At 37.9% G+C, this 24,696-nt stretch overlaps 1 protein-coding gene across 1 annotated transcript in view; it reads right to left on the bottom strand.

Annotated features, from left to right (window-relative positions):
- The window catches only part of LOC123248492 (krev interaction trapped protein 1), an 89,383-nt gene extending 72,721 nt beyond the window's left edge, over positions 1-16,662 (bottom strand). Inside the window, exons 1-7 of the mRNA XM_044677281.1 lie at positions 16,453-16,662; positions 7,356-7,459; positions 5,958-6,117; positions 2,612-2,704; positions 1,443-1,572; positions 466-709; positions 149-264 (exon numbers count right to left, since the gene is read on the bottom strand). Of these exons, the coding sequence (XP_044533216.1) occupies positions 149-264; positions 466-709; positions 1,443-1,572; positions 2,612-2,704; positions 5,958-6,117; positions 7,356-7,457 (845 nt within the window). The 5' untranslated portion in view covers positions 7,458-7,459; positions 16,453-16,662. The remainder of the gene's footprint in view (positions 1-148; positions 265-465; positions 710-1,442; positions 1,573-2,611; positions 2,705-5,957; positions 6,118-7,355; positions 7,460-16,452) is intronic.
- Positions 16,663-24,696: the final 8,034 nt, after the last annotated feature.

Below are 24,696 nucleotides of genomic sequence, written 5' to 3'. Positions count from 1 at the left end.
ACCCCAGGTCACTTCTATTCCCCAGTAAAGGATCAGAGAACTTCAATGGAGGACAGAATATATTATTTGTATAAACAGAAATTTAAACACTAATCCTAGTACTAGACTTTAGGAAAAGAGTGAAAGTAGAATAAAAACAACACAGTACTTGTCTTCTGTAACACTGCTCATGCTTCTCTGCCATTTTTCTTGCTTAGGAATCTGAATCTTTGAATAATCTGGAGCTCCAAGGCCAAAGTATGGATTTATTACCACTTTATCTACCTAGTAAAGTAGGGGAAAAGAATAAAAAATTCGAACTCTGTAAGTTATAAATCCCTCAAACAAAACAAGCATTTGTATCTGTTATTTTAATGTGCATAATTGTTAATGAAGATTTTATCAAATAAAACAACTTGGCATTTATGGACATTGTTAAATTGCTCTTAAAAACAGAAGTGGCAGTTTTTTCAAAGGTTTACATACCCTGTTTGTATACTGGAGATCTGACCCAAACAAAGGGTTATAGATACAGGTATCTGCTTTTTCCAAGGCTAACATTTTACTTTTTATTTCTAGTGCACTATAACCCATATGAAGTGAGTTTTCAGTCTGGCTGGGTTCAGTGGCATATGCTGGGTTGATGACATTAGTTTTTATCCGCTCAAGAGGAGAAGGTCGGAATAAAGCTGGAATGAAATGAGATTGTGCATGTCGCTCATCTAACCACCTGAAAAATAGGAAGGACAAGCCACAGTGGTCCTTATTCAACAGTGAAGATGAATAAAGCAATAGTCAGTCTATTTACAGGATATCCTTGCAACATGTATTCAAGCTGCCTTGATATAGGTTTTACTTTATTGTTGCTAGTTAAGTAATTTACTTGTTGCTTAAGGCACACAATAACATGCCTCTTTTTCATATTCTATCTTTATATTAGTGACTTCTTTCAAAAATGTAGGGTGTACTTTATAACCTTCATTATATTAATCTCCTTAACATCACTGTAGCATTGGTGTGTGGCAGGTTTATTTTACCAATGGAAAATTAAAGGCATTGATGTTAAATGACTTGTTGCTTGGTAGACTGTTATCAAACCTGCCCCTATACCAGGGTCCTAGGCCATTGCTCCATCTGCAGAACTGCCTTCTTTGCAATTGTTTCAAAGAAATGAGACAATCTGCTAAAAACTAATTACATTTGTACTCTGAAATCTGTCTAAAACATTATGTATCTGTATCCAGACCCATGATTTCATTTATGTGGGGAACTCCTGGTGTATAAACTCCCTCCACTGATCTTAATCAACAGCTTGAAAAAATTGACAAACATATGTATAAAATAATATGTTATGTATCCTGGCACTCTCAGAAGTGGTTGTAAGCTACAGTGGTTTCATATTTGAAGAACAATATGAGACTATTTTATAGAACTTGTAATTTTTTTCTAATAATAATTCTTACTTGTCCAGGGCAATTAACATTCTTGCAGTTAGAGTGGCAAAATGAGTGCTGGATTCACTACAGACTCGCATGATGTCTTGTAAACAGTAGAAAACTGGACATCCTGGACTATATGAATATTTAGTATTATCTAAAAAAAAGAATGAAAAATAATCACTCTAATGAAAGACTTAAGTTTATATAAATTCTTCACTTAAAAAATAACACAATTAAAATTATAAAGTATACACCAAATAGCAAATCATTCCTCAAATGAACACAATATTATTAGAAAGTAACCTGGAAGATTTGACATCAATTTGTTTCCTATGGCTCAAAAATTTGAAAAATTCTTACTCCTCAATCTTCTACCATCTCCTATTTAACTATGAGTAGGAGAGAAAAGCTATACTCCATTTCCCCAGGAAGATCAGAACAGGCTAATGTGCTTTTTTTTTTTTTTTTTTTTTGTTCAGACCTGCAATTCCATTGGAATACACAGCTCCTAGTGAAGAAATTCTCTCATAAAGCAGTTCAGTCCTGCTCTGTGATTTAGTCCCATGGATTTGTGGTGCATTCTGGGAGATGAAGGGACTTTATAAAGCCATTGTGTATGTAAGATGAGACTTAAACTCAGGACTTTCTGACTTTAAGGCCAGAATCTAGCCATTATGCTAGACTGCCTTTCATGTTGCCACAGTCAGGCCTAACATTGGTTTGCCCTGCACAAACTAATCTCTAACTAAGCCTGAATTCCAAACACATTTTCCACATTTACGTTAAGTTTTCTAGTTATGGCCCCTGATGTGTCAGTTTTCCTTTTAGGAGGATGTTCTCTTTTGCTCCTCATAGGTTGAAGATCATCTCCATATTCTGTTGATTCACAAATATGTATCCATTTCTCTCCTTTCTTCCTGTCTTTGCCTATGAATTGATTGCTATTAAAACTAACACCTATGCTACCTTTTGCTTGGGCTACCCTTACCCCACATTTTAAAATAAGAAAAAAAGAATAAACCATGTCCCAGATTTCATTTGGATTATCCATTATTCTCTCTAAACTGAAATCAGAACTGATTATTTTCTTTGATGAGTATGTTTTAGAATATAAAAATCATCATCATTAATTTATGCATTTTTCAATAAATATTAATTTAGCATGTAAAGTTTATATGGATTCAAAAGTGTACCTTTGACAACAGATGGAACAATAAATAAAGATGCCTCTCGGCCCATTTTTTCTCCATCAAGAGGAAATTTCTTCATTAATACCACTCGTTTTCCTTAACATATAAAAAAAATTCAACCAACATAAAGGCTTAAATTATCCAATTTAATAAATCTTGAGCATTAAAAAAATTTATGGACAAAATAGGACCCAACTTTAAAGAAAAATGCAATTAGGAAGATATAATCAATTCTTAATCTGCAATAACAAAACTGACAAAACATTACATTACTACAACAATGATGGATATTCATAACAGAGATAATCAATCTAGTTAGTTCAGGGCCATAGCCTAATTCTTCAGTAGGAGAATTTGATATGTGGAGCAAAGGAATAACCTTGACCCAGTTAGGGATTGGGGTAACAATTTATCAGGACAGGGCTCTGCAGATTGGATATCAGGGATATTCCTACATTTCAAAAGGTAAAGCCTTCAAAGCCCTCACAATCTGCCAACTGAGAAGGAGAACACTAAAGGTGTCGGCTGGAAATAGCAATGTCAAGCAATCAGCCTTTTACTATAATGCTGGGTGGGCCCACAAGAATATTCTTCTATATACTGTATTCCTTCTTGACTTCAGCCTTCTTCTAAAAATCTTTTTCCTTTGAAGAGTAGGGGTGAAGGGAAGGCATGGAGGGCTAGAGCTAAAAGTCTCCTTTTCCAATTGTGGATGCAAAGTCACATAACTTTCATCCTAACAGTTCCATATCTGAGATATCTTTTCCTTGTCTATGTCCTTGCTGTTTCATTTTCATTCCTGTCTTGCAGCTGAACAAAGGAAATTTCCATTTTCTCTGTAACAAATTTCCATATCCCAAGAAAAGGGATTGTGGCATTGATATAGCATAGAAGAACAACATTTAGGCTAGTTTCTGGATAAGCCACCAGAAGAACATGTGGATAGATATATGCATAAAGTATGAGAAATAGTAATTTGTTCTTATCTAAAAACAACCTAAGTATTTTGGAAAATAGAAAATGTAACAAAATATATGAGGGTTTAAATGAAGAATTTTCTAATGCAATTCCAAAAATATGAAATGAGAACTGTCTTTGCTATTCTGAAAAAATATTAATTTTATCATTTCCATGAATTATTTTCATTTCAATTCAATAAGAATTCAGTCCTGAATTGAGAAACAAGAAATGAAATACTTTGTTTTCCTTTTTATCTCAAAAATAACACTAATTGGGGGCAGCTAGGTAGCTTAGTGGATTGAGAGCCAGGCCTAGAGACAGGAGGTCCTAGGTTCAAATTTGGCCTCAGACACTTCCCAGCTGTGTGACCCTGGGCAAATCATTTGGCCCCCATTGCATACCCTTACCACTATTCTGCCTTGGAGCCAATACACAGTATTGACTCCAAGACAGAAGGTAAGGATTTAAAAAAAATAACACTAATTATTTTAAACATTGTTATTTTCTTAAAGTGCAAAGAAAGATTTTAATATCTAAGAAAATAGTGCTCATTATGGTGGCCACTTTATGAGAAGTCTGAGAGCTCCCCAAAGGATCAACTCTGCTACAGATTCACCAGCCACATGGATCTGGGGAGCCAGAACTCACATCAGAAAGCAAGAAGAATGAGGACTAAAACCAAAGTAGAGGGCAGGCACTTCGGGTCAGCTCTGGTTAGTGATGGGCCAATTTTTTAAAGAGGGGCCAAAGGAAAGGAAATGCTCATCTGTCAGTCTGTTTCTAAGGCAACTCTTTCAAAGTTTCATTGTATTGTATCTTACTCAATGTATTCATCATATTAGGAATAATGTCATGCAAGCCAGATAGAACATTTCAGGGGGTTGCATCTGGCCCGTGGGGCATAGTTTGCCTATCATTATACTAAACCATAAGCCTCTGTTTAGATTCTATTTTCTATTTAAACTTTGAATTTCTATTCTGTTTAGATTCATTTCCCATTTGAACTTTGCCAAGATCCTCTAATGCAATATGATTCTTTGACCCTGAACTTTATCCCTTGATTCTGTTTCTACTAGTACCTGCCTCTCCTTTTGGTCTCAATTTCTAAACATTAACATCAGTTTACCTAGATGGACAAAAAGCATACGGGGGTCATTCCTTCAGTTCTGGCCAGGTATCCTGTCTAAAGTAGCCTTCTCTGATGTGACCATTTTCTCTACATCGTTTCCTCTTGGGCTTAATCTTCCCAATTCTATTGCTACCTACAATCCAGCTCTAATAGTTCTTTCAATTGCCCATTTTGAGCATTGTAATTATACGAGCATAACTGTGAGGTAACTCAGTGTGTGGTTTGTGGAATTCATTGTACTGATTACTATACAGTCATTCTTTATATTTTCACAAAGTTCTATTAACTAGGTCATTTAGCAAATGGTATCTCTCTAAAATGTATTAACATATTTCCTGTCTTAGTAAATACGAGTAAATACTTAGTAAAATCTTGCCAGATGTGATCAGTTGTTGACAGTAAAGCCACAGACAACATGTGAAGGCCAGCAGAAGATAACTAACACAATGTCTCTCAGTCTCTTGATCAGGGGGTAATATGGACATTTAAGGCACAATGTATATGCATTCAATGGAGAGGATTAAAAAAAACTCTCAAAGAAAATGCTGACGAAGACAGAAAATTTTACATGGATTTTCCAAATTGTGCTGACTGTGCCCCTAACCCCTGCAATGTAGAAGGGATCCCTGTAATGTGGTCTTAGGCAATGACTGAATGAGAAGACAGTAGAGCTTTATGATGCTAGGATGGGGTTAGTTATAATGTGCCAACGAGAACAGCATAAAATAATGTTTTCAAATCAACTTGGAATATTGCTATAACTGATAATCACAGATTTGGATTTGAAAAGGACCTTAGAGGTGATTTACTATGACCACCACACCCCTTTTTATTTTTTGATTGAATGAAGAATAGATATCCCAAAGAAGCTAAGTGACTAGCCCAAGGTAGTCAACAGTCAAGCCAGGTTTTGTACCCAGGTCCTATGTTGAGTGTCTTTTCTACCAAATCTTAATCCTATGGATCCATTTGCCAATTTCCCAGAATTTAATTGAACTGAATTGCTACTGTAAACATTTTATTCTCTTCCCTTCCTTTTTTCTGAGGAGGGTTATATTAGTACTGAGTAATAACTTAAGTATTCATCAGTTTACATTTTTTATTTTTTATCAAGGCCAATAAAGTTCTCAAAGCAGCTTTATCTCCTTTAAAATGCTTAGGCATTTCAAATAGAAAGAAAAACAGCAAAAGTTTTAAGTTATACATTGGTTTCTTCACATGAATGTTTCGAGTAAATAGCTCTCAACACAAGGTTCTTACCTTTGATACCCTGATTGGCTGGAGAAATTGGTTTGGTAGTCTCTACTACATAATCCAAAATACTCTGAGTTATTTCACCACTTCCCTGAAGTTTGGTTTCCAGTAAAACCTTCTTTCTTTTTTTCTTTTGTCCTTCAATGGGAACTTCAAGCAACAAAATCTTATAAAAATACAAAAGTAAAGAAAAGAAAAAAAAAGCTTTATATAACATAATTTATTTATCGTAGAATATTGCCACATCATATAATATCATTACAGAAGTCCACACAGAACCTAGGTAATACTAATCTAATGAGTTTTTGAAAACCAAACCCAGAACAACTTCCACTAAAATATCATCCCAGTGCTTCATCTGATATGAAGATAGTCCTTGATCTTTAAAGGCTATCCTACTGGAGTGCAACCTCTGACAAGTGCTCTCAAGATCACTATTTCAGATATAGACCCAAACATGGACTATGTGTCTGTTACCAAGAAATAATTTAGCTAAGTTTGGAAAGATTCATCAAAAATTGGCTGCCAAGCAATCAAATTATTTTGACTCTAACAAACATGAACACCATGTATGAAGGCACAGAGGGGTTGCAAATTGCACTGTTAGAAGAAATAATCAATTATGATCACAGAAACAAATCATATATATTAAATAAGAAAGGAAAGTTGGAGTGAGTCTAGATTGTAACTTTCTCGTAAGCTTCTGAAATCTATTCTACAGAAGGATGACATTTCTGTCATAATGAAGTAACTCCTCACCAGTTGACTTAAGTGTCATTCATTCAAAATGGCACAAAATAATATGATTATTAAATAAAGATTAAAAATTACTTTAAATAAACAACAAACATGTCTTAAGGAGGAAATTAAGAAATACTTATTTAGATTGAATTTCTGAATAATTTTGACATTTTATCTTATTCTTTTTTTTTAAACAGTGACACTTTACAAATTTGTTTTCTTCTGAATAAAATGCAAAAGCCCACCAGAAAAATTTATCAAATAAATTACCTTAAAGACTTGGCCAAATAGCAGTTAATAAAAGAGAGGAAGAGTGATGGATTTATCCTTTAAAAAAACTCAATTTACACTGCATGGTAAATTTTTTGTTTAATACATACATATATAAATATATAAATACACACATATGTGTATATATATATGTTTTTAAAAAGTTATGGTTGACAACAATGGTATTGAATAAAGCACATATTTTCATATGACTTTGTATATAAAAATTATATCTGACTGCTTACTGTCTTAGGGAGGGGGCAGGGGAGAGAAAGAGAGAAAGAGAGAGAACTTGGAGCTCAAAATCTATTTTAAAAAAGAATGTGAAAATTCTTTTTACAGGTAGGGGAAATAAAATATGAAAAAATAGCACACATTAAACTTCATTCTTACTTCATATGATTTAGCTCGATATTCACGAGAATTGAGACTGGCAGTATTCTTTGGACGAATCACAGCAACATAGGCATCTTCTATATTTTCTGGATTTCCCATGGCTTTATTAGAAAAATGAAAACCCACATAAAAATCAAAACCTGAGAGACTGAAATAAGCAGGAAATCATAAAATTGATAGTAAGGTAAAATACAAAACACATTTTCTAAGCATTGATTCTGATTAATAGTCATGGCTTTGTTAAATTTTCAATAATTTTTTTTTGCATTCCATTTTAGAAAACTCTTAGAATCAGAATACATATTACATAAGAGGCAAGGATAGGGTACAATTCCATAAACTAAATTCTAACTGAGATTATCTTTTATTATTCAATAAACTAAGGTCTAGAGGTTTAGTTTCCACATGTTTTAAATACAGAAGACATATTAGTGGTCCTCACATATTCTTTGGAAATTAGTTGGATAAATTTCTGCATAAATCAACATCAGTGAATTAATTCTATTTTCTTCCTTTTAAAAAAACACAGAGATGAATTATGTATTTCTTCCTTATGTAAATCACAAAGCATCTGAAAATAATAAGCTATATATACTTGGTATTAGTAGTAGCTATCTAGTTGTAATATGGTAATATCGAAGAATATTTAAACAATGACAATATAGACAACTATCTAGAACACAGTGAGGACCAAGATGTAAAAATATCCCAATAGGATAAAAGAGATGTCACTAAATTTATATAATAAATCTAATGTTGTTTTTTTATAGGTGATATGCTTGAAGCTTCTTTATGCTTACCTTAAATACAATTTTAAGCTAGAATATAAATGAATAGCAACAGAATGTAAGCTAATAACCAAATTTAAGTACTTTGAGGAAAAGAATTCTTGTCTCTGACTTTGCATTCCGAAAAAAGCACACTGTTTTTCTTATACTAAAAGCTTAATAGATATTTGTTAAATTTAATTAAACTGGTTTCACAGGCAATGAAGAAAAGAAGTAGGGAGCAGCTAGGTGGCTCAGTGAATTGAGAGCCCAGCCTAGAGGTGGAACATCCTAGGTTCAAATCTGGGCCTCAGACACTTCCCAGCTGTGTGACCCTGGGCAAGTCACTTGACCCCATTGCCTAGCCCTTACTACTCTTCTGCCTTGGAACAAATACTGAATATTGATTTTAAGATGGGAAGGTTAAGGGTTTAAAAAAAAAAAAAAGAAAAGAAGTAAACTAGTGGAAAGCGACTACAGTGTGGCTGACAGTTGCAAAATAAAGGCACAATGCCTGAAGCAAAATGGGACAGTTGAAAAAGAAAAGCTGAAAAGCCTAGCAGTTTGGTGCCATTTAGTACCAAAGAAAATAATCTTCTATGCCTCTCTATCTCTGAAGGCATCAAATCATAGTGTAGCCAAGTACGCTTATCCTGTTGTCCATGAGTCATTAAGGACACATTATATTCAATATGATCTGTTTAAGCAGGAAGAGATGCATGTGATCTCTCTTAGAAAAATTTCCACTCAAAATGGTATATGCCAGTGATGGGCAAACTACTGCATGGGCCAGATGCGGCCCCCTGAAATGTTTTATCCAGCAGTGCAACAGTATTCCTAATCTGACGAATACAATACAATGAAACTTTGAAAGAGTTGCCTTAGAAATAGACTGACAAATGAGCATTTCCTTTCCTTTGGTCCCCTCTTTAAAAAGTTTGGCCATCACTGGTATATGGAAAAAAAGTTTCGCCTCCCTCTTCTTTCCCATTTACATACAGAAAATAATGTCTTAAAATAGGTATTAATTATACTTCCAGGCAGTACTAATATAAATTTAAAACCTATTAATTTTTTTAAATGCCAAATAGGTGAAGATAGTCATATTAAATTCTTTACTACAGCTACTAGATAAATGTTAATTTCTGAGAAGAGACTTTCAATAATACAGTAAAAGAGGAGAATTTTACGTTAATCATTGCTGACCAAGAACAATATCACTTTACAGCAGCATTTCCCAAACCATATGCCATAAAATGTGCAATGAGAAAATTTCAATGTTCTTGACTCCCTTTCTCCTATTTTATTCCCAAATTTCACTTCTCTTTACCTTAGGAGTAGACCTAACTCCAAGCTCCTAAACCAATATTTGTGAATTTTATCAAATTTCAAGCTCCAGAGGGTTTCACAATACAAGTTTTGGAAGTTCCGCTTTAAATCTTTTATTTGGGTTTTAGATTAATGTTTCTCTTAATTGGAAACTCACAATAATGTTGTTCATATGTTATTTCATCTAACCACAAAAAAGACTTGATCAGATCTAAGTTTTACCTTATAGCATCAAGGCTTTACTTGTTTTTTTTGAGGAGGTAGTAGGTATATTTCTTTCTGGGATTCTCAATCCAGTACCTAGTGGCATTAAACTAACTTGAAGATACAAAAGAAAAAAATATAATTAAAAAAATTTTGTTAGTCCCCCCCCCCCTATAATTAAGTTTATTTAATGACTTACCTACATTATTTTGAACAGAAGGATTTGGTAAAACCCTAGGATAGAAAGAAGGTCTTTTTTGAGGAAAGTATGGCTTCTTATTTTCATTTTGGGCCAGGGGAAGGAGACTTGGTTTTTAAAATAATCTTTTTTAAGATTCTTCTCAAATTAATAATGATAATAATAGTATACTTATATAGTACTTTAAGGTATGCTGGGTCCTTTACAAATATTATCTCACTTGATTCTCACAACAACCCTGGGAGGTAGGTGCTATTATTATCTCCATTTTATAGAAGAGGAAATAGTGGTTAACTGATTTGCCCAGGATCACATACTTAATAAGTGTCTAATAAGAGATTTGAACATAAGACCTCCTGACTCTAAGTCCAGCATCCTATCCCCTATGCCACCTATCTGCCTAATATAGCAAACTGTCTCAAAGTAGGCAAAAAAGGAGGCAAATTTTGCTTTTCTAGTCTTTGATCTTGTAATTATTTTCAACTTGGACAACCAATTACTTCAAATCTGTGGATTCAATTTAAGGCTATCACCTTAAAATGGTACAGGGACCCTGTAAGATAGATATAATGACCAGCACAAATGGTAAGTATTATTTAGGAATAGATAATGCATTAGTTCACAGTACTTATTGGGGGCACTTTAAAAAGTCTCTATGAAAGTCCTTCAGAAGGGTCCTATTAAGGTATATACAAAAGGGATGAATGGTGCATTTCCCCTGTTTTAGAAGAATAAGGCAAATACAAGACTATAAACCACTGGGAATTTGTTTAAAAGATTCAAGCAAAGGGACTGGATTTTGGAAGGGACCTCTGTGGTCAGTCTGAATTGGTTCTTGAATAGGAATCCCTTCAAATTTTCTAAGCAGTCTTTCATCCCCTGCTAGATGACTGACAGCTTCACACTTCCAGGTAGTCACTTCACAAAGGAATATAGCTCAATTCCTTCTACAAAGCATTTCTCTGCAAATTTCACTACTTCTAGTTTCTTTCTCTTCTACCCAAGTACTTGAAGACAAGCAGTTATATTCTTCTTAAATTTCTGTACTCTATAAATGCAGCCAAAGAGCACATTAGTTTGCCTAATTGCCATTATTTGCCAGTGGGTTATAGTTAGAGTGAGCTTATAAGTGCATTAAAGATCTCAGATCTTTTCCATATAAAGTTATATTGGTTAGATATTAGTATTTACACTATTGATTTCCTTGGGCCAAGTGAAAATCTACTCGTGTATGTTTATCCTTACTAAGTTTAATCTAATTAGATTTGGAACTGTAGAGATCTTTTTGGATACTGTCATCCAATAATAAAAGGGGATAATAACAGCAATTTTTTGGGATTTTTGTTAAGATTAAAGAGGATAATATATGTAAAGTGGTTTACAATATAAGTATTAGCTCTAAGTAGCCAATCTAGCTTTGTTTCATTTAAAAATATACTAATTTTAGAAAAAAACTGGTAAAAATGTTGAACAAATCATATTTTATTTGTAGCATGACAGTGGAATATGTACTCAATTTGGAATGAAGGGGGGCCTATATTCAAATCCCAATTGATACTTAACTACTTCTATGTAGTCAGTGACCCTCAGTTCCTTATCTGTGAAAAGAGAAGCTGGACTAGAGGCCTCTTCTATCTCTGGATCTCTAATCTTAAGATGTTCCAGATAATAGCCCTCATAGTACCATTCCTTTTAAACATTTCTGCTGAAGAGCCTTCCAGAGGCTGAAGCTAAGTGAGGAAGAACCAGAAAAACTTTTTCTCCGGTTGAATGTAAATTCTATTTGGCAGCATTATACAATTCAAAACAACACCTTACAGTGGAAAGAGCACTCACTAGCTCTAGTGTCAGAGGATCTAGACTCAATGGCCACCACTGCAATAAGGCATTTAAGCTCCCTCAAGTTTCTCTGTTTCCTTATTTTAAAATGAGTGGCTTGGCCTCGATGGTCCATGATCTCTTCCAACAGTAGTTCTATGATTCTACCAGCAAGGCAAATACATATTGATTTTTAAAATGTCTCTAATTTTTATTGTTTCCAAATTGGTTTTAAAAAGCATATGAAAAACTAAGGGTTCTGTTCAATCCAAATAGGTGAACTATAGAGTCTAAAAACAGACATGACAACTCCCCCAACTTCCCAAAACTTTAAAAATAAAATACTTTCAAGAAAGCTTTCAAAAGGTAATAGAATAAGTACTAACATAATTACCTGAGACAAAACAGAAAGGAACAGGACAATTAAGTTGAAATAGAAAGAAGGGAAAAGAGAATATGAGGTACTGATAACTCAAAGTGGAAAAAAATTGCGGTTAAGGCTAAAATTTATTTGGTAAGAAATCTTGAGATAATCTACTGAGGTTGACAAGGAAATGAGCAACTTAAAGCTGTGGTTTATAATATTTAGCTTTTGATGACTAGGTAAGTTTCATATCATGATGAGGAAATGAAGGATTCAGTGAAAACAGAAGACAAAATCATTTGTTTACTCTTCTTCCATTGGTCTTTTCCCCCCCTTATACACTAGAGAATCTTCCCCCTCCACCCCCATTTATTAATCAGCTCCAAAGGAATCCCTAATATATTGGGCAGAATGATTAGAATAAAATGTGCCTGATGGAATGGGGGCAGAAACCATAAATAATCAATATCCTTGAGTTGAGGTGTGGCTCTTTAGAAAATATTTAAATGAAGATATTTCAATGAAGATATCCCAGAAACATTTTAACTCAACATGTCTAAAACTGAACCTATTCTCTTTCTCCCTAGAGCTTTCCTTATTCTGCTCAACTGTTCACTCTCCCAAACCCCATAAATTCAGTCAGTTGCCCAATCTTAACTTTCTATTTTCACAACTTTCTCCCTTCCCAATCCTTATCTCCAATCATATATCCATCCCCTTAGTTTAGGCCCTAATCACTTCCCCAGACCTCCTGACCAGTCTTCCAGCCTCAAGTTTTTCACTCCATTCAATGCTACACCCAGCTTGTTAAAGTAAGTTTCCTTAAATATACATCTCTGTGATTCCTTTATTCAATCAAGTCCAATGGCCTTTGGGATAAAAATATATAAACTTTTCTATGCAGATTTGACTTTGAAAGCATTATATAAGCTGTTCCCAAACTGATGGATATTACCCCTCCTCCTATACTCAGTGATCCCACCAAAATAACCTTCTCTGTTGCTCAGACACTCTCTCTTCTGTCTCCAGACCTTTGCAAATGGCCGACTCTCATGCAGGGAATTCACTCCTTCTTTGCTCCTTCCTCAGAGCCTGTCAGTCAATCTCCATTTATTAAATACTTCCTATGTGCCAGACACTGCTAAATGCTGAAGATACAAAGAAAAGTAAAGAGACAGTGCTGGCTTCCAAGGAATCCAAGTCTAAAGGGGATGATGTGACAATAACTACATACAAACAAGCTGTATACAGGAAAAGCTGAAAATAATCAACAGAGAGAAAGAAGGCACTAAAACTGAAAGGACCAGAAAGGACTTCCTGTAGAAGTTAATGGCAAACCACTCAAACTCCAAATGGGGTCAAGAAGAGTCAGACATAACTGAAATGACTGAATAACAAGTGGGGTGGGGGTTGGGGGAGGCAGGAGGGAACACTCTAACAGATGAATGAAGTAGGGCCTATAGGAGAGAGGGAAGGTACTTGTGACAGGCAGGCAGATCAGACAGTAGGCTATCACATCAGTCCAAGTTTTAGGAGATATGGGGCTGCACAAGGGTGATGGCAGTGACAAAAGAAGGGAGTGGGAAGCATTTAAGAGAGCTCATAAAGGTAAAATCAAAAAGTCTTAGCAATGGATTAGAAATGTAGGGGGAGAAAGAGTGAGGAATAGAGGGATAACACCTAGGTTTCAAGTCTTCGTAACTGGGGGGATGGTGGTACCCTTGCCAATATGAGGGAAGTCTAAAAATGGGAAAGGGGAGGTAAGACAACAAATTCAGTTTTTAACATATTGGGCTTCAGATGCCTAAGGTTCATCCAGGTTGAGATGTTCAATAAATAGTTGGAAATGTGAAACCAGAAGAAAGGAGAAAGTATACACTACAACAGAAGACCGGAGAATCATCAACATAGTGATGATGATTGAATCCATGGGAGCTGATGAGATCACTAAGTGAAATAGGGTAGTATAAGAAGAAGAGAGCCCAATGAAGAGTCCTGTGGGACACCAGTGGTTAGCAGGTGTAATATGATGAAGAGCCAGCAAAGAAGATTGAGAAGGAAGAGTCAGATAGAAAGGAGGAAAACCAGGAGAGAGTAGTGATGGGAAGGAAGAAATAGTTGAGCATAGCACCAAAGTTTGGAATATATAGGAATCTGGATGAATAGAAGTGTTCATACACAGTAAAGTCAGAAGAGAAACAGATTTAGGCGAAAACATAATTATCTCAATTTCAATGTGTTGAATTTTCAATCCTCAGAGGATATACAGTTAGGGATGTTTTAGAGGCAGTTGGAACTGGGGAACAGAAGCCCAGGAGAAAAGTAGGTACTTTCAGTTTGAATGTTAAGGTCTTCTCTTTACCTAGTGTCAGCAGGATTGAGCAAAAGGGAGGGAGATGGAATTCTATGCCTAGGGTAAATAGAGTATGACCTATCACATGCCTGCTATGTGCCAGCCACTGAAGTATACAAGTTCAAAGGGTTAAATTATTGCTACTCACAAGGATTCTGCATTCTGTTGTAGACAAATACATATTTAAAAATCTACAACATAAAAATTAATTAATATAAATATGCTTGCATACAATGTTCTTTATTACGTACTGAAATTATAAAGCATTGAGAAGATATACCATGTCTGTCCTCAATAAGCTTACAGTTCTTACAAATGGCAAATACTCCCTAATCACAACAATTTAGGGGCTGAAAAATTAGTATCAACCCTGTCCTTAAATCATGTCTGGTGGATTAAAACCAACAAAGGTTAAGTGACTTGCCCAAGCCACACACCTAGTGCTGAGGTTCGATTTGAACTGACTGACTCCAGAGTCAGTGCTCTTTCTACTGAGCTTCCTTACTGCCTCCAATCCCATACTTTATACTTCAGTGCTTTTATTTTTTATTTTATTTTATTTTTTTTTTAGACCCTTAACTTCGGTGTATTGTCTCATAGGTGGAAGAGTGGTAAGGGTGGGCAATGGGGGTCAAGTGACTTGCCCAGGGTCACACAGCTGGGAAGTGGCTGAGGCCGGGTTTGAACCTAGGACCTCCTGTCTCTAGGCCTGACTCTCACTCCACTGAGCTACCCTGCTGCCCCTGTGTTTTTTTTTTTTACTTTCATTGTTCCTTAAAAGGAGAATGCCTTTCCCCCTCTCTGCCTGTATTCTTTCTACCCATGCCTTCTGTTTTATCTTCCATCTTACTTACATCAATACTATGTATTGATTATATTGATATATGATTCCAAGGCAGAGCAGTAATGGGGGTTAAGTGACTTGTCCAGGGTCATACAACTAGGAAGAGTCTAGGTCAAATTTAAACCCAGGACCTCCTGTCTCTAGGCCTGTCTCTCAATTCCCTGAGCCACCTAGTTACCCTACCTTCTATCCATTTTTAAAAGCCAATTCAGGCATCATCTCTAGAAAAATCTTCACTGACTTTCCTTTCTTACCCATTTCAGACTTCACAGAACACTTTGTATCTTTTAAGTCCTTATCAAATACATTTTGTACTGTAGCTATTTGGGAATGATTCACACACCCTTAAGTAGACAGTTATAGAGAACCATTGTGTTTTCTCAAAATTTTCCATTTCTCCCATCACAGTGATTTGCACAGTGTAGTAGCACTAAATGTTTTTTTTTTTTTAAATAGCTCATTTTGGTTGAAAATGTTGACTGTTTTGGAAATTTAAGCCCTTCCACTCCATTCCCATATGAAGATCATAGATACAGATGAGATCGTGAAAGAAAAGGGATTTGCTCATCTGAAACAATGGGGATGAATGAAGAGCTTGCCAAAATGTTAACCCACAAGCATTTATTAAGGGGTCAAATATGGGGGTGAGGAGATGGGCATAATACCACCAACAAAAGGGGGAAAAAAGCAAAAAGAGAGCTTCCCAGTTTAACAGGAGAGAAGTCCCCATGCAAACAACCCCGCACCCAAAAGACAGAGACTGGCTAAGCTGTAGGCAAAGGTGACAAGTAACGCCAAAGCCCAATAGGGTCATCCCCAAGAGGTTCCCGGGTTGGGCGAGGGGGTGTTCAGCACGAAGCAGACAGAACGTGGAAAGCAGCCCAGAAGGCCGAGGACCACAACCTGGAGGAAGCAGAGGTGACCGACTGTCAAGTGAAGCAGCACAGGCCGACGGGCCAGAATTATTTTTTATTTCCGCAGGAGGAAGCCGAGACTGGGCGACTGATTGATTGACTGATCGATCGATCGATCACTCGCCTGGGAAGGGCCTTCCCACAAGGGGAGGGGAAGCATGGCCAGACCTCTCAGGGTCTGCTCCCTTTCTTTACCCCCACCCAGTCCCAGGCCTAGGATTTTTCCCTTGCTATCCAGCCCCGCTGGGGGTCCGCTATGCTCCCTCCCCCGAGGGAGTAGCATGGGCCGCGCGCGATCTTACCCGAGCCGGGCCGGTTGGGCCGGCTGGGGGTTGGGGGGTGGCAGTCTCCGCCTTCGCATCCCCGCCCTCGCCCACGGCGACCACGACGGCGCGGCACGACTTCCGGGGATAGGAAGACCGGCCGCCACCCGCCTCAGCCACTCCCTACTTAGCGCGGCTGTCCTCGGGCCGGCTCCTCTAGCTGCCCGCAGGAACCTCCCATCCCTGGGGTCGACGCCCCGCCCCGGGTCTCCCGGGAGCCTGAGGGAACCGCTTCCGAGTTCGCGCCCCCTACCGCCCCGGCGGGGTCGGCGGCGGAGGTTCAATTTCCGGGTTGCAGACCTCAGGCGCTGCTGCCGCCGTTGCTGCCAGGGGCTGCCATCACACGCGCCGCCGCTTCTCCCGCTAGAACCTGCCTGCGGAACGTGGCTAGTCGTTTCTATTGGCCTTGGTGGGAGCGGAGCAGAGCGCTAGCGCCGGCGGGGCGGGCGGGGGCTCGAGGATGAAGCGGACTTAAGCTCCAGGCGGAGGCCGGAGCCCCCGCCCCTCCCTCCCCCAGCCCCGAGAGGCAGAGCAGCGGCTTAGAGGCATGGGGGTCTCCTGCCCGGCTTAAGGCCCTGCCCGGCGTCCCGGACCCCTCCTCACTCCGTTACCTAGTCTGGGACGTGGAGCGGGGGAGGGGAGGCGGTCCGGCCTCGCAACCCTCAGCTCGAGGAGGCGGGACCCCCGGGCCCAGCCGCCTGCCTTGCCCTACACAGTTGGTCTCGGTGAGTTCTGAACTCCCCTTACCACCCCCACCCTCCCATTCGAGCCTTCCCTTAAACAGATTTTTTTTAAAAGGGGTGGGCGTCTTCTGCCTTGGGGTGCCGACCCCTCACGGGAGGCACGGTTCGCCCTGCGGACCCCGACGGCAAGGGCCTGTGGTGTTGGCATCCCTTCTGGAAGGAGTAGCGGGCCCCCTCCCTAGACTGAACAGCATCCCAGCTGCTGGATCGACTAACAAAAGAGAGGGGGGAGGGGAGATAGGCTAGCCCCTCGGGGTGTCGAGCCAGGGATGCTGTGGGACGGGCGGGGCCCCAGGCTAGGCTGAGGATGTGAGGATAGAGCATAGCGACCAGCGGGTCTGGGGCCTTTGTGGAGGAGCTCTCCCTTGGCCAAGTCTGGAAAGAACATCCATTTCCTCCGAGCTCTAGTCACGTCTCCGAGAAATGGATGTGGAGACAAAAGCTGCTTTTTGGTGTATGTATGTTTATAGGACACGCTGGGTTAGCTTCGCGAAGATTATTTGGGAAGGGAAGAACGGGTTAGCCAAAAGCACTTTCTGTGAATTTATTTGCAGTTATTCTGAATGTGAATCTAAAAACGTGACAGTCTTTGATTTGGAAGGTTTTGTTGTTGGAAGTTGATTTGTAGACTTCCAAATATCATGTAAGAGTTATAATTTATTATTTTTTACGCCGAGAACTTTAAAAAAAAAATGAACTTTAAGTCAGCCATCTCCCTCCCCTTCCCAGCCGCTTGTGACCTTCTTGCTTTTGTTAGGAAATTTGTCCGAGGATTGTAGGCAGCTTTAATATTCAATTGAGGAATTCGAACTCAAATTTTTAATTTAGGTTTATTAGATTTGCTTTTTCAAATGAGCTGGTGTATGTAAAATGCTTTGTAAATTTAAAAACGCTGTAACTTTGTACACGTCAGTGTTTATTTTTAAACTCACTCCAGAACTTTCTAGAAATTAGGTGTGTTTAGAATAATGTTGATGAATTCGGTTATCAAATATTTCTTGTATTCGTGAATGTGGTATTCCAGGTGCTATAGGAAGCAAATTAAATTTAAATTAAGGAATAATTTGGATGTGTGTTTTCATGAAAACGAATAGTTTTTACCTAATAATGTGGACTAAAATAAGCCATTTCCCACCCTGAAATGTGTAGTCCTTTAGTAAATAGTATGTGGATTTTTCTTAAGTAGGTTTTCTTGGAGCTTCTAACAGCAAAATTTGTATTATTTGCCATTAAGTGGCCTAGAATAATAGCCTAGGAACTGTCTCTTTCTATCTCAGGAACTACATGGTTTATTTCTGGAGCAGACAGAAAGCATTGTTGTGAGTTCAGACTGCAGGCTGAACATAGTTTTGTTTTGGTTTTGAGTGAAAACGCCTAGAATTCTTAAGAAGAAAGAGAAGTAGAGTATATGTAAAAAACTTATAGGGAGCTAAGCAATCATATGGGGGGAAATCTTTGATAAAAGAAACTTGATTGTTTCTTCCATCTCCCAACTATTCACTTTCCTCTCTTCTCTTTTGCTGGGATGGAAATGTTTAAATTTCATAATGTGCTGTAAGGGAACTTTGTCTGATTTGTCTTTTGAACTGAGTTCATGCTAAGCCCTGTGGAGGCCTGACTGACTCAATCTGTGATAAATGCTTGTTGATAAATAGCATCATTTTCACTTTTGACATGTCCTTCAGAAAAGAACTAGCTTTCTTTCCTTTTGTTATTGACTTCTTAGGTTTTGTGGTGGCAGGGACTTGTGTAAATGAACCAACAGGGTAATTTTGAGTTAAATGATCCAATAAATGAGTTGTCAGTGATTTCTGATTTAGATTGAGATTTATAGAAGATCAAGACTAGAGAGAATCTGAGAAATCATCTAATCCAGCTACATGACAAGGGGGAAAAGTTCTAAATTTGGGTCCGATTTCCACTTATATCTGCTAGTTCTATCAAAACATTTTTTGAAAGCTTCCTCTGAAATAGGTGCTGGGCATATAAAGATAAGTGAAGCAGTTCAGCTTTCAAGAAGCCAAAAATTTTCCTTTGGTGATTGAGGATAAATACTAAATATAGAAAAAATATTTTTTGTGATCAAGAGAGATAGGAACACTCCAGGAATTGGGAAAAGGCTTAAAGGCCCAGTGGGGTAGGGGAGGAGTCTGTTTGCTTATTTGTAAACAAGGTCCTGGACTAAATAATCTATAAAGTTGCTTTCAACTCAAAAATCTAGGAATCTGGAAATGACCTTATTTTATAGTTTAGGAAATGAGGCCTCAGGAAGGTTAATTGATTTGCCCAAGGTATCAGAGCCAGGCCTTTTTTCCCCCTACCTTTTAGTCTAGTATTCTTTTCATTACACCTCTGTCTCTAGTAACCTTGGTACCTCAAGTTTCTTTGATTTTTCTCTAGTGGGTACTTTGGTGAACAGTTCATCTTTGTATGCTGTGTCTAGCTCATAACACGTATGTAATAAATGCTTATAGAATGAGTCAATCACAGACTCTTCATGAATCTGTTGCCTTTGCTAGGCCTCAGTTTTAAATCTCTAGCTTGGTAGGACTTGCTAGGATTTATTTTCTTCTCTGTCTTGGAGAATCCATACCATGATAAGGCATCAGAGGAAAACTTTAGTGGATACCTATGTTAATGATGAATAAATTCCCCTGTTATTCTTCAATGAGAATCAAAATAATGTCTTGTCTTAAGCCTTCAACTTTGTCTACCAGGATTATTAAAGCTTCTCTCAAAGTTTGGGGTATTTTTTAAAAGACATTTTCTTTTCAGAGTAAAGCTCATTATATGAAATTTGAAGGATTAATCTCATGCTAGATTTATCTTTTTAGTAATTTATTAAGATAATCAACTTGAGAAAAGTTTCATTGTTTAGAGTTGAAAGTTCTGAGCTATTTTATTTTTTCCTTACAACTAGTGGTGGAAGGGTTCTGTTGTCATCCTTCGATTTAGGAAAATTTAGGAAGGTCAATTTGACTGCTGCAGAATGGAGAGTAGACAGGAATAGGAGGAGACTTGTGGACAGGCAAACCAAAAATCATAGTTTTGGAGGAGTTCCGATGTGAGGGGAGGAAGTCTTGCACCAGACTAATAGCAGTGGCAGCGGAAGGAAACACATTCGAGAATTGTTCCCAAGCAAGAGAAAGTTTAGAACTGATTCTGTGTGGGGAGGTAAGAGAAAAAGGAGTCATGGGATGACACCTGGTTTGTAAGCTTGGGAGACTTAGAGTATGCTGCTCTATATTATTATATATTATATACTTATATACTATAAGTAATAGGGAAAATATGAAAGAAGGGAAATTAAATTAATATTGAATTGTGAAAGTCAAAACACTGCAGAGAAGTCAGGAATGAACATTGCCATTAGATTTATGGCAATTAAGAGATCATATTGTAACCTGGGAAAATTTCACTTGAAGGATGAGATCAGAAAGGAAATTGTAGAGGTAAGAAGAGTAAATGAAAAGGAAGTAGAATCAATACCATAACCCAGTGATGGGCAAACTACAGCCCATAGGCCAGATGGGGAGAGGGGCCTGAAATATTGGGGGAGGGGAATGACAACATTATTCCATTATTCCTAATTTGACGAATACAATGAGTAGGATACAGTACAATGAAACTTTGAAAGAGTTGCCTTAGAAATAGACTGACAGATGAGCATTTCCTTTCCTTTGGCCCCCTCTTTAAAAAGTTTGCCCATCACTGCCATCACCAAAATAGGGGAACATGGATAGTTTAGTTTACCTGTCAGATCAAATCTGTGGATAAAGGAAGAATTTATGGCCAACTGAGAGAGAGCATTATGAAATATAAAATGGATAATTTTCATTATGTGAAATTTTTTAATTTACACAAATAAAACCAATGTAAACATGTAACTAAGATTAGACAAGAAGAAGAAAGCTGGGAGGAAATTTTTTTACAAATTTCTCTGATAAAGGCCTCATTTCTTAAATATATAAAGAACTGTCAATTTTATAAGAACTGTCATTCTCCAATTGATAAATGGTCAAAGGATATGAACGGGCCAAAGGAAAGGAAATGCTCATCTGTCAGTCTATTTCTAAGGCAACTCTTTCAAAGTTTCATTGTATTGTATCCTACTCATTTCAAATGAAGAAATCAAAGTGATCTATAGTCATTTGACAAAAAAGTTCTAAATCATTGATAGGAGGAATGAGGTATTGCCTCACACCTATCAGATTGACTGATAAGACAGAAAAGGGAAATGATAAATGTTGGCCAGGATGCAGGAAAATTGGGACACACACACTGTTGGTAGAGTTGTGAATTGATCCAGCTATTCTAGAGAGCAATTTGGAACTGTGCCCAAAGGGCTATAAAATGTGCATACCCTTTGAGCCTGCAATAAAACTACTAGGTCTGTATCCCAAAGACAGCAAAAGAAGGGAAAAGGACCTATTTGCACAAAAAGTGTTTATAACAGCTTTTTGTGATGTCAAAGAATTGGAAACTGTGGGGATATCCAGCAATTGAGGAATGGCTGAACATATGTTTGTATATGATTATAATAAAATTCTACTGTACTATAAGAAATGGTGAGAAGGATAATTTCAGAAAAACCTGGAAAGACCTATATGAACTGATTGCAAAGGGAAGTGAAATGAGAACCAGAAGAATATTATGCACAGTAATAACAATATTGTACTGTGAATGGCTTGGTTATTCTCAATAATACAGTGATCCAATAGCATTCCAAAGGACTTATGATGAAAAATGCTATCCATCTTCAAAGAAAGAATTGATGACATGAGTGCAGATTAAAGGAACTATTTTCACTTAAAAATTTTTTTTTTGGTTCACAACATGACCAATATGGAAATATATTTTGCATGAATACGCTTGTATGACCTACATCAAATTGCTTGCTTTCTGGGAGAGGGAAGGGAAAGGAAAGAAAGGGAGATAATTTGGAACTCAAATTTTTAGAAAATGAATGTAAAGAATTGTTATTACATGTAATTGGTAAAAAAAAAATTTTTAAAGCAAAGTAGAATCACCCATTGTAGAAGATTTTCTCAAGGAGTTTGTCTGCAAAAGAGAGACATGATGAGGAATGATAGCTAGTGGGGAATTGATGTATCATCCAGTTTTTGAGGATGAAGGAGACATGGGCATGTTAGTTAGGTAGCAGGGAATCAGCTCCAAGACAGGGAGAAATTAATGATTAATGAGAATAGCAACCTGCTGGAGAAAATAAAATGGGGTTCACTGTGCAGTAAAGCCTTTTGGCTTAGCCTCAACAAGAAGGTCCATCTTTTCATGCAAGATAGGGATGAAAGAGGAAATAGTAAGGGAAGATATCTGAGTGATGTGAGATGACAAAAGTGGGAGTTTTTGCTCCATTTTCCTTGTTTTTCTTACTTTACTTTGCATCAGTACATATACGTTTTTCCACATTCTGTAGTTGTCATTTCTTATACAATTGCATTCCACAATTTGTTTAGCCATTTCCCAGTTGAGTGATATAGCAGAAAGAGCACTAGAGTCATAGAACCTGGCTTTCAGCTCCAACTCTGGCAGGACTTGTATGATATTGAGGAAATAATTTAGCCTCACTGGGCCTCAGTTTCTTCATCTCTAAAATGAGGGGTGGGGTAGATTAAATGTACTAGAGGTACTTTCTAGAAAACTCAGTGTCTATGTTCCTATAAGATACTGTTCAGGCATTGTAAGGAGCAGGAACCTATAAAGATGGTGGATTTCTCTCACAAAGATACAAAAATGGAGTCAAACTAGGAATAAGTCAGGCCATCTCACCTAAGTTTCAATCCAAACAAGTTAAAGTTTTCCCAGCCTAAGCCCCATTTTCTCAGCTCTGGCTGAGGAGGTCTGAACTGATAAGCTATTCCCATAAAAGGCTATAGAATATGCAGACAGAGGATTGAAATGGTCCTTGTTTTGATTGGTTAAAACCCACATAATTAGGATAATTGGTTTTGTAAATTTCCCACTCTGGTTAGATAGTTTTTGAGATAAGATTGTAACTCTTGAGAAACCAGCCAGTGGTGAATGAGGAGAGTACCATTTTTGCATCATGTGACAATCCGAGACCAGGATAAAAGAAGGCTGCCTGCTCTCATACTATATACTTCCTTGCTGGCTGTAATCCTGGCTCATGAGTACTCATTCTCACAAGGATGAAATAAAAGAGCCTTTGACACACTGACTCTGGAGCTCAAGATTCTTTTGAGTAGGGGTGTGTTCCTCTCAATTTGGGGATTGTCCAGGACTGGACTTCCGAGTTCCAATACTCATTGGCAGGATGTCCTGCTGCATCTTTGTGGCAGCCAATTGGCTGATGAGATCCGGGTATCCTGGACTCCTGATGAGACTGAAGGAACTTGGCAGTGGTGTCACAGACGTTTCAGGAAGGGAAAAGTGTGCTTGGGGAGGATTTGATCTGTCTAAGGGGCCCTTTTGACCATGTAAGTCTGTGCACATGGACCCAGATAAGAAAACAGTTATTTAGTATTACTTGGGTGGTCCCTGAATCTGGTTAGAATCTGTTTGGGCCAGGTTTTTAAAGTCTATAAGCATGGAGAGAAGTGGTTAAAGTCTGTACCTGCCCTGGTTGGAATCCAGGTTTAGAGATTGCCAGTTGGAGTCAGGTATAATGGAGACTAATGACTCTTCAAGGATCAGGAAAAGGAAAAAATTCTCTGCCCAAGGTTCCCAAAGATAGCCCTTTATGGAATCAATTGGATAATTGAGATGAACTGGAGAAATATAAAGTTAAAAGTAAAAAGAAAGTGATAAAATTTTGTTGGTTAATTGGGGTTGGAGTGCCCATAAGGGATGACCTGGCCTTCAAGCCAAAGTTCAAAGTCAGGTCATCCAAGGATTGAGTGTGTCAACTTTTAAGTTTATATGTTGATAATTAGAATCTACCTTTCAACCCCTAGGAGGGAGAATATGCTAGATTGTGGTTACCAGGCTCTGGTTTATTCGCCTTCAAGGAAAAGAATCTGGAAAAAGGAGATCTGGGGTGGGATCCTCTTGAACATTTGCCCCCACCCCTATGTTCCACAAGGAGCGAACCTAGAGAAGAAAGGAGCAATAGGGGGAATGCAACCTGTCCCCAGTGCCCCACTAGGTATAGAATCTGTTCTGGGGAGGGGGGGGGAATGGCCCTTTCTGAAGGGAAGTAGATCAACTAACCAAAGATATTTAGCAATTCCCATTCCCAGAAAGGGGTGGGGGTGGGGAGTAAGAAAACAAAAGAAAAACTTCTATGACAGGAAGTTCCAGTGGAAGGGGGTGGAACAAGCTATGTCAAAGCCCACTTAATCAGTAAAGAAGTAAGAAATTTTAAGAAAGAAATGAAGCCATTGTTGGAAGGCCTGATTGGACTTGTGGAATAATTTGATCAGTTCCTGGGTCCCAGCCTCTATTCCTGGGGAATTAATGGCTATTATGAATATTTTGTTGTCTGGGAAGGAGAGGCAAC

This window comes from Gracilinanus agilis, chromosome 5 (genome assembly GCF_016433145.1).
Source record: "Gracilinanus agilis isolate LMUSP501 chromosome 5, AgileGrace, whole genome shotgun sequence".
NCBI classification, from domain to species: domain Eukaryota; kingdom Metazoa; phylum Chordata; class Mammalia; order Didelphimorphia; family Didelphidae; genus Gracilinanus; species Gracilinanus agilis.
This window is presented reverse-complemented; position numbering and strand designations above follow the sequence as displayed.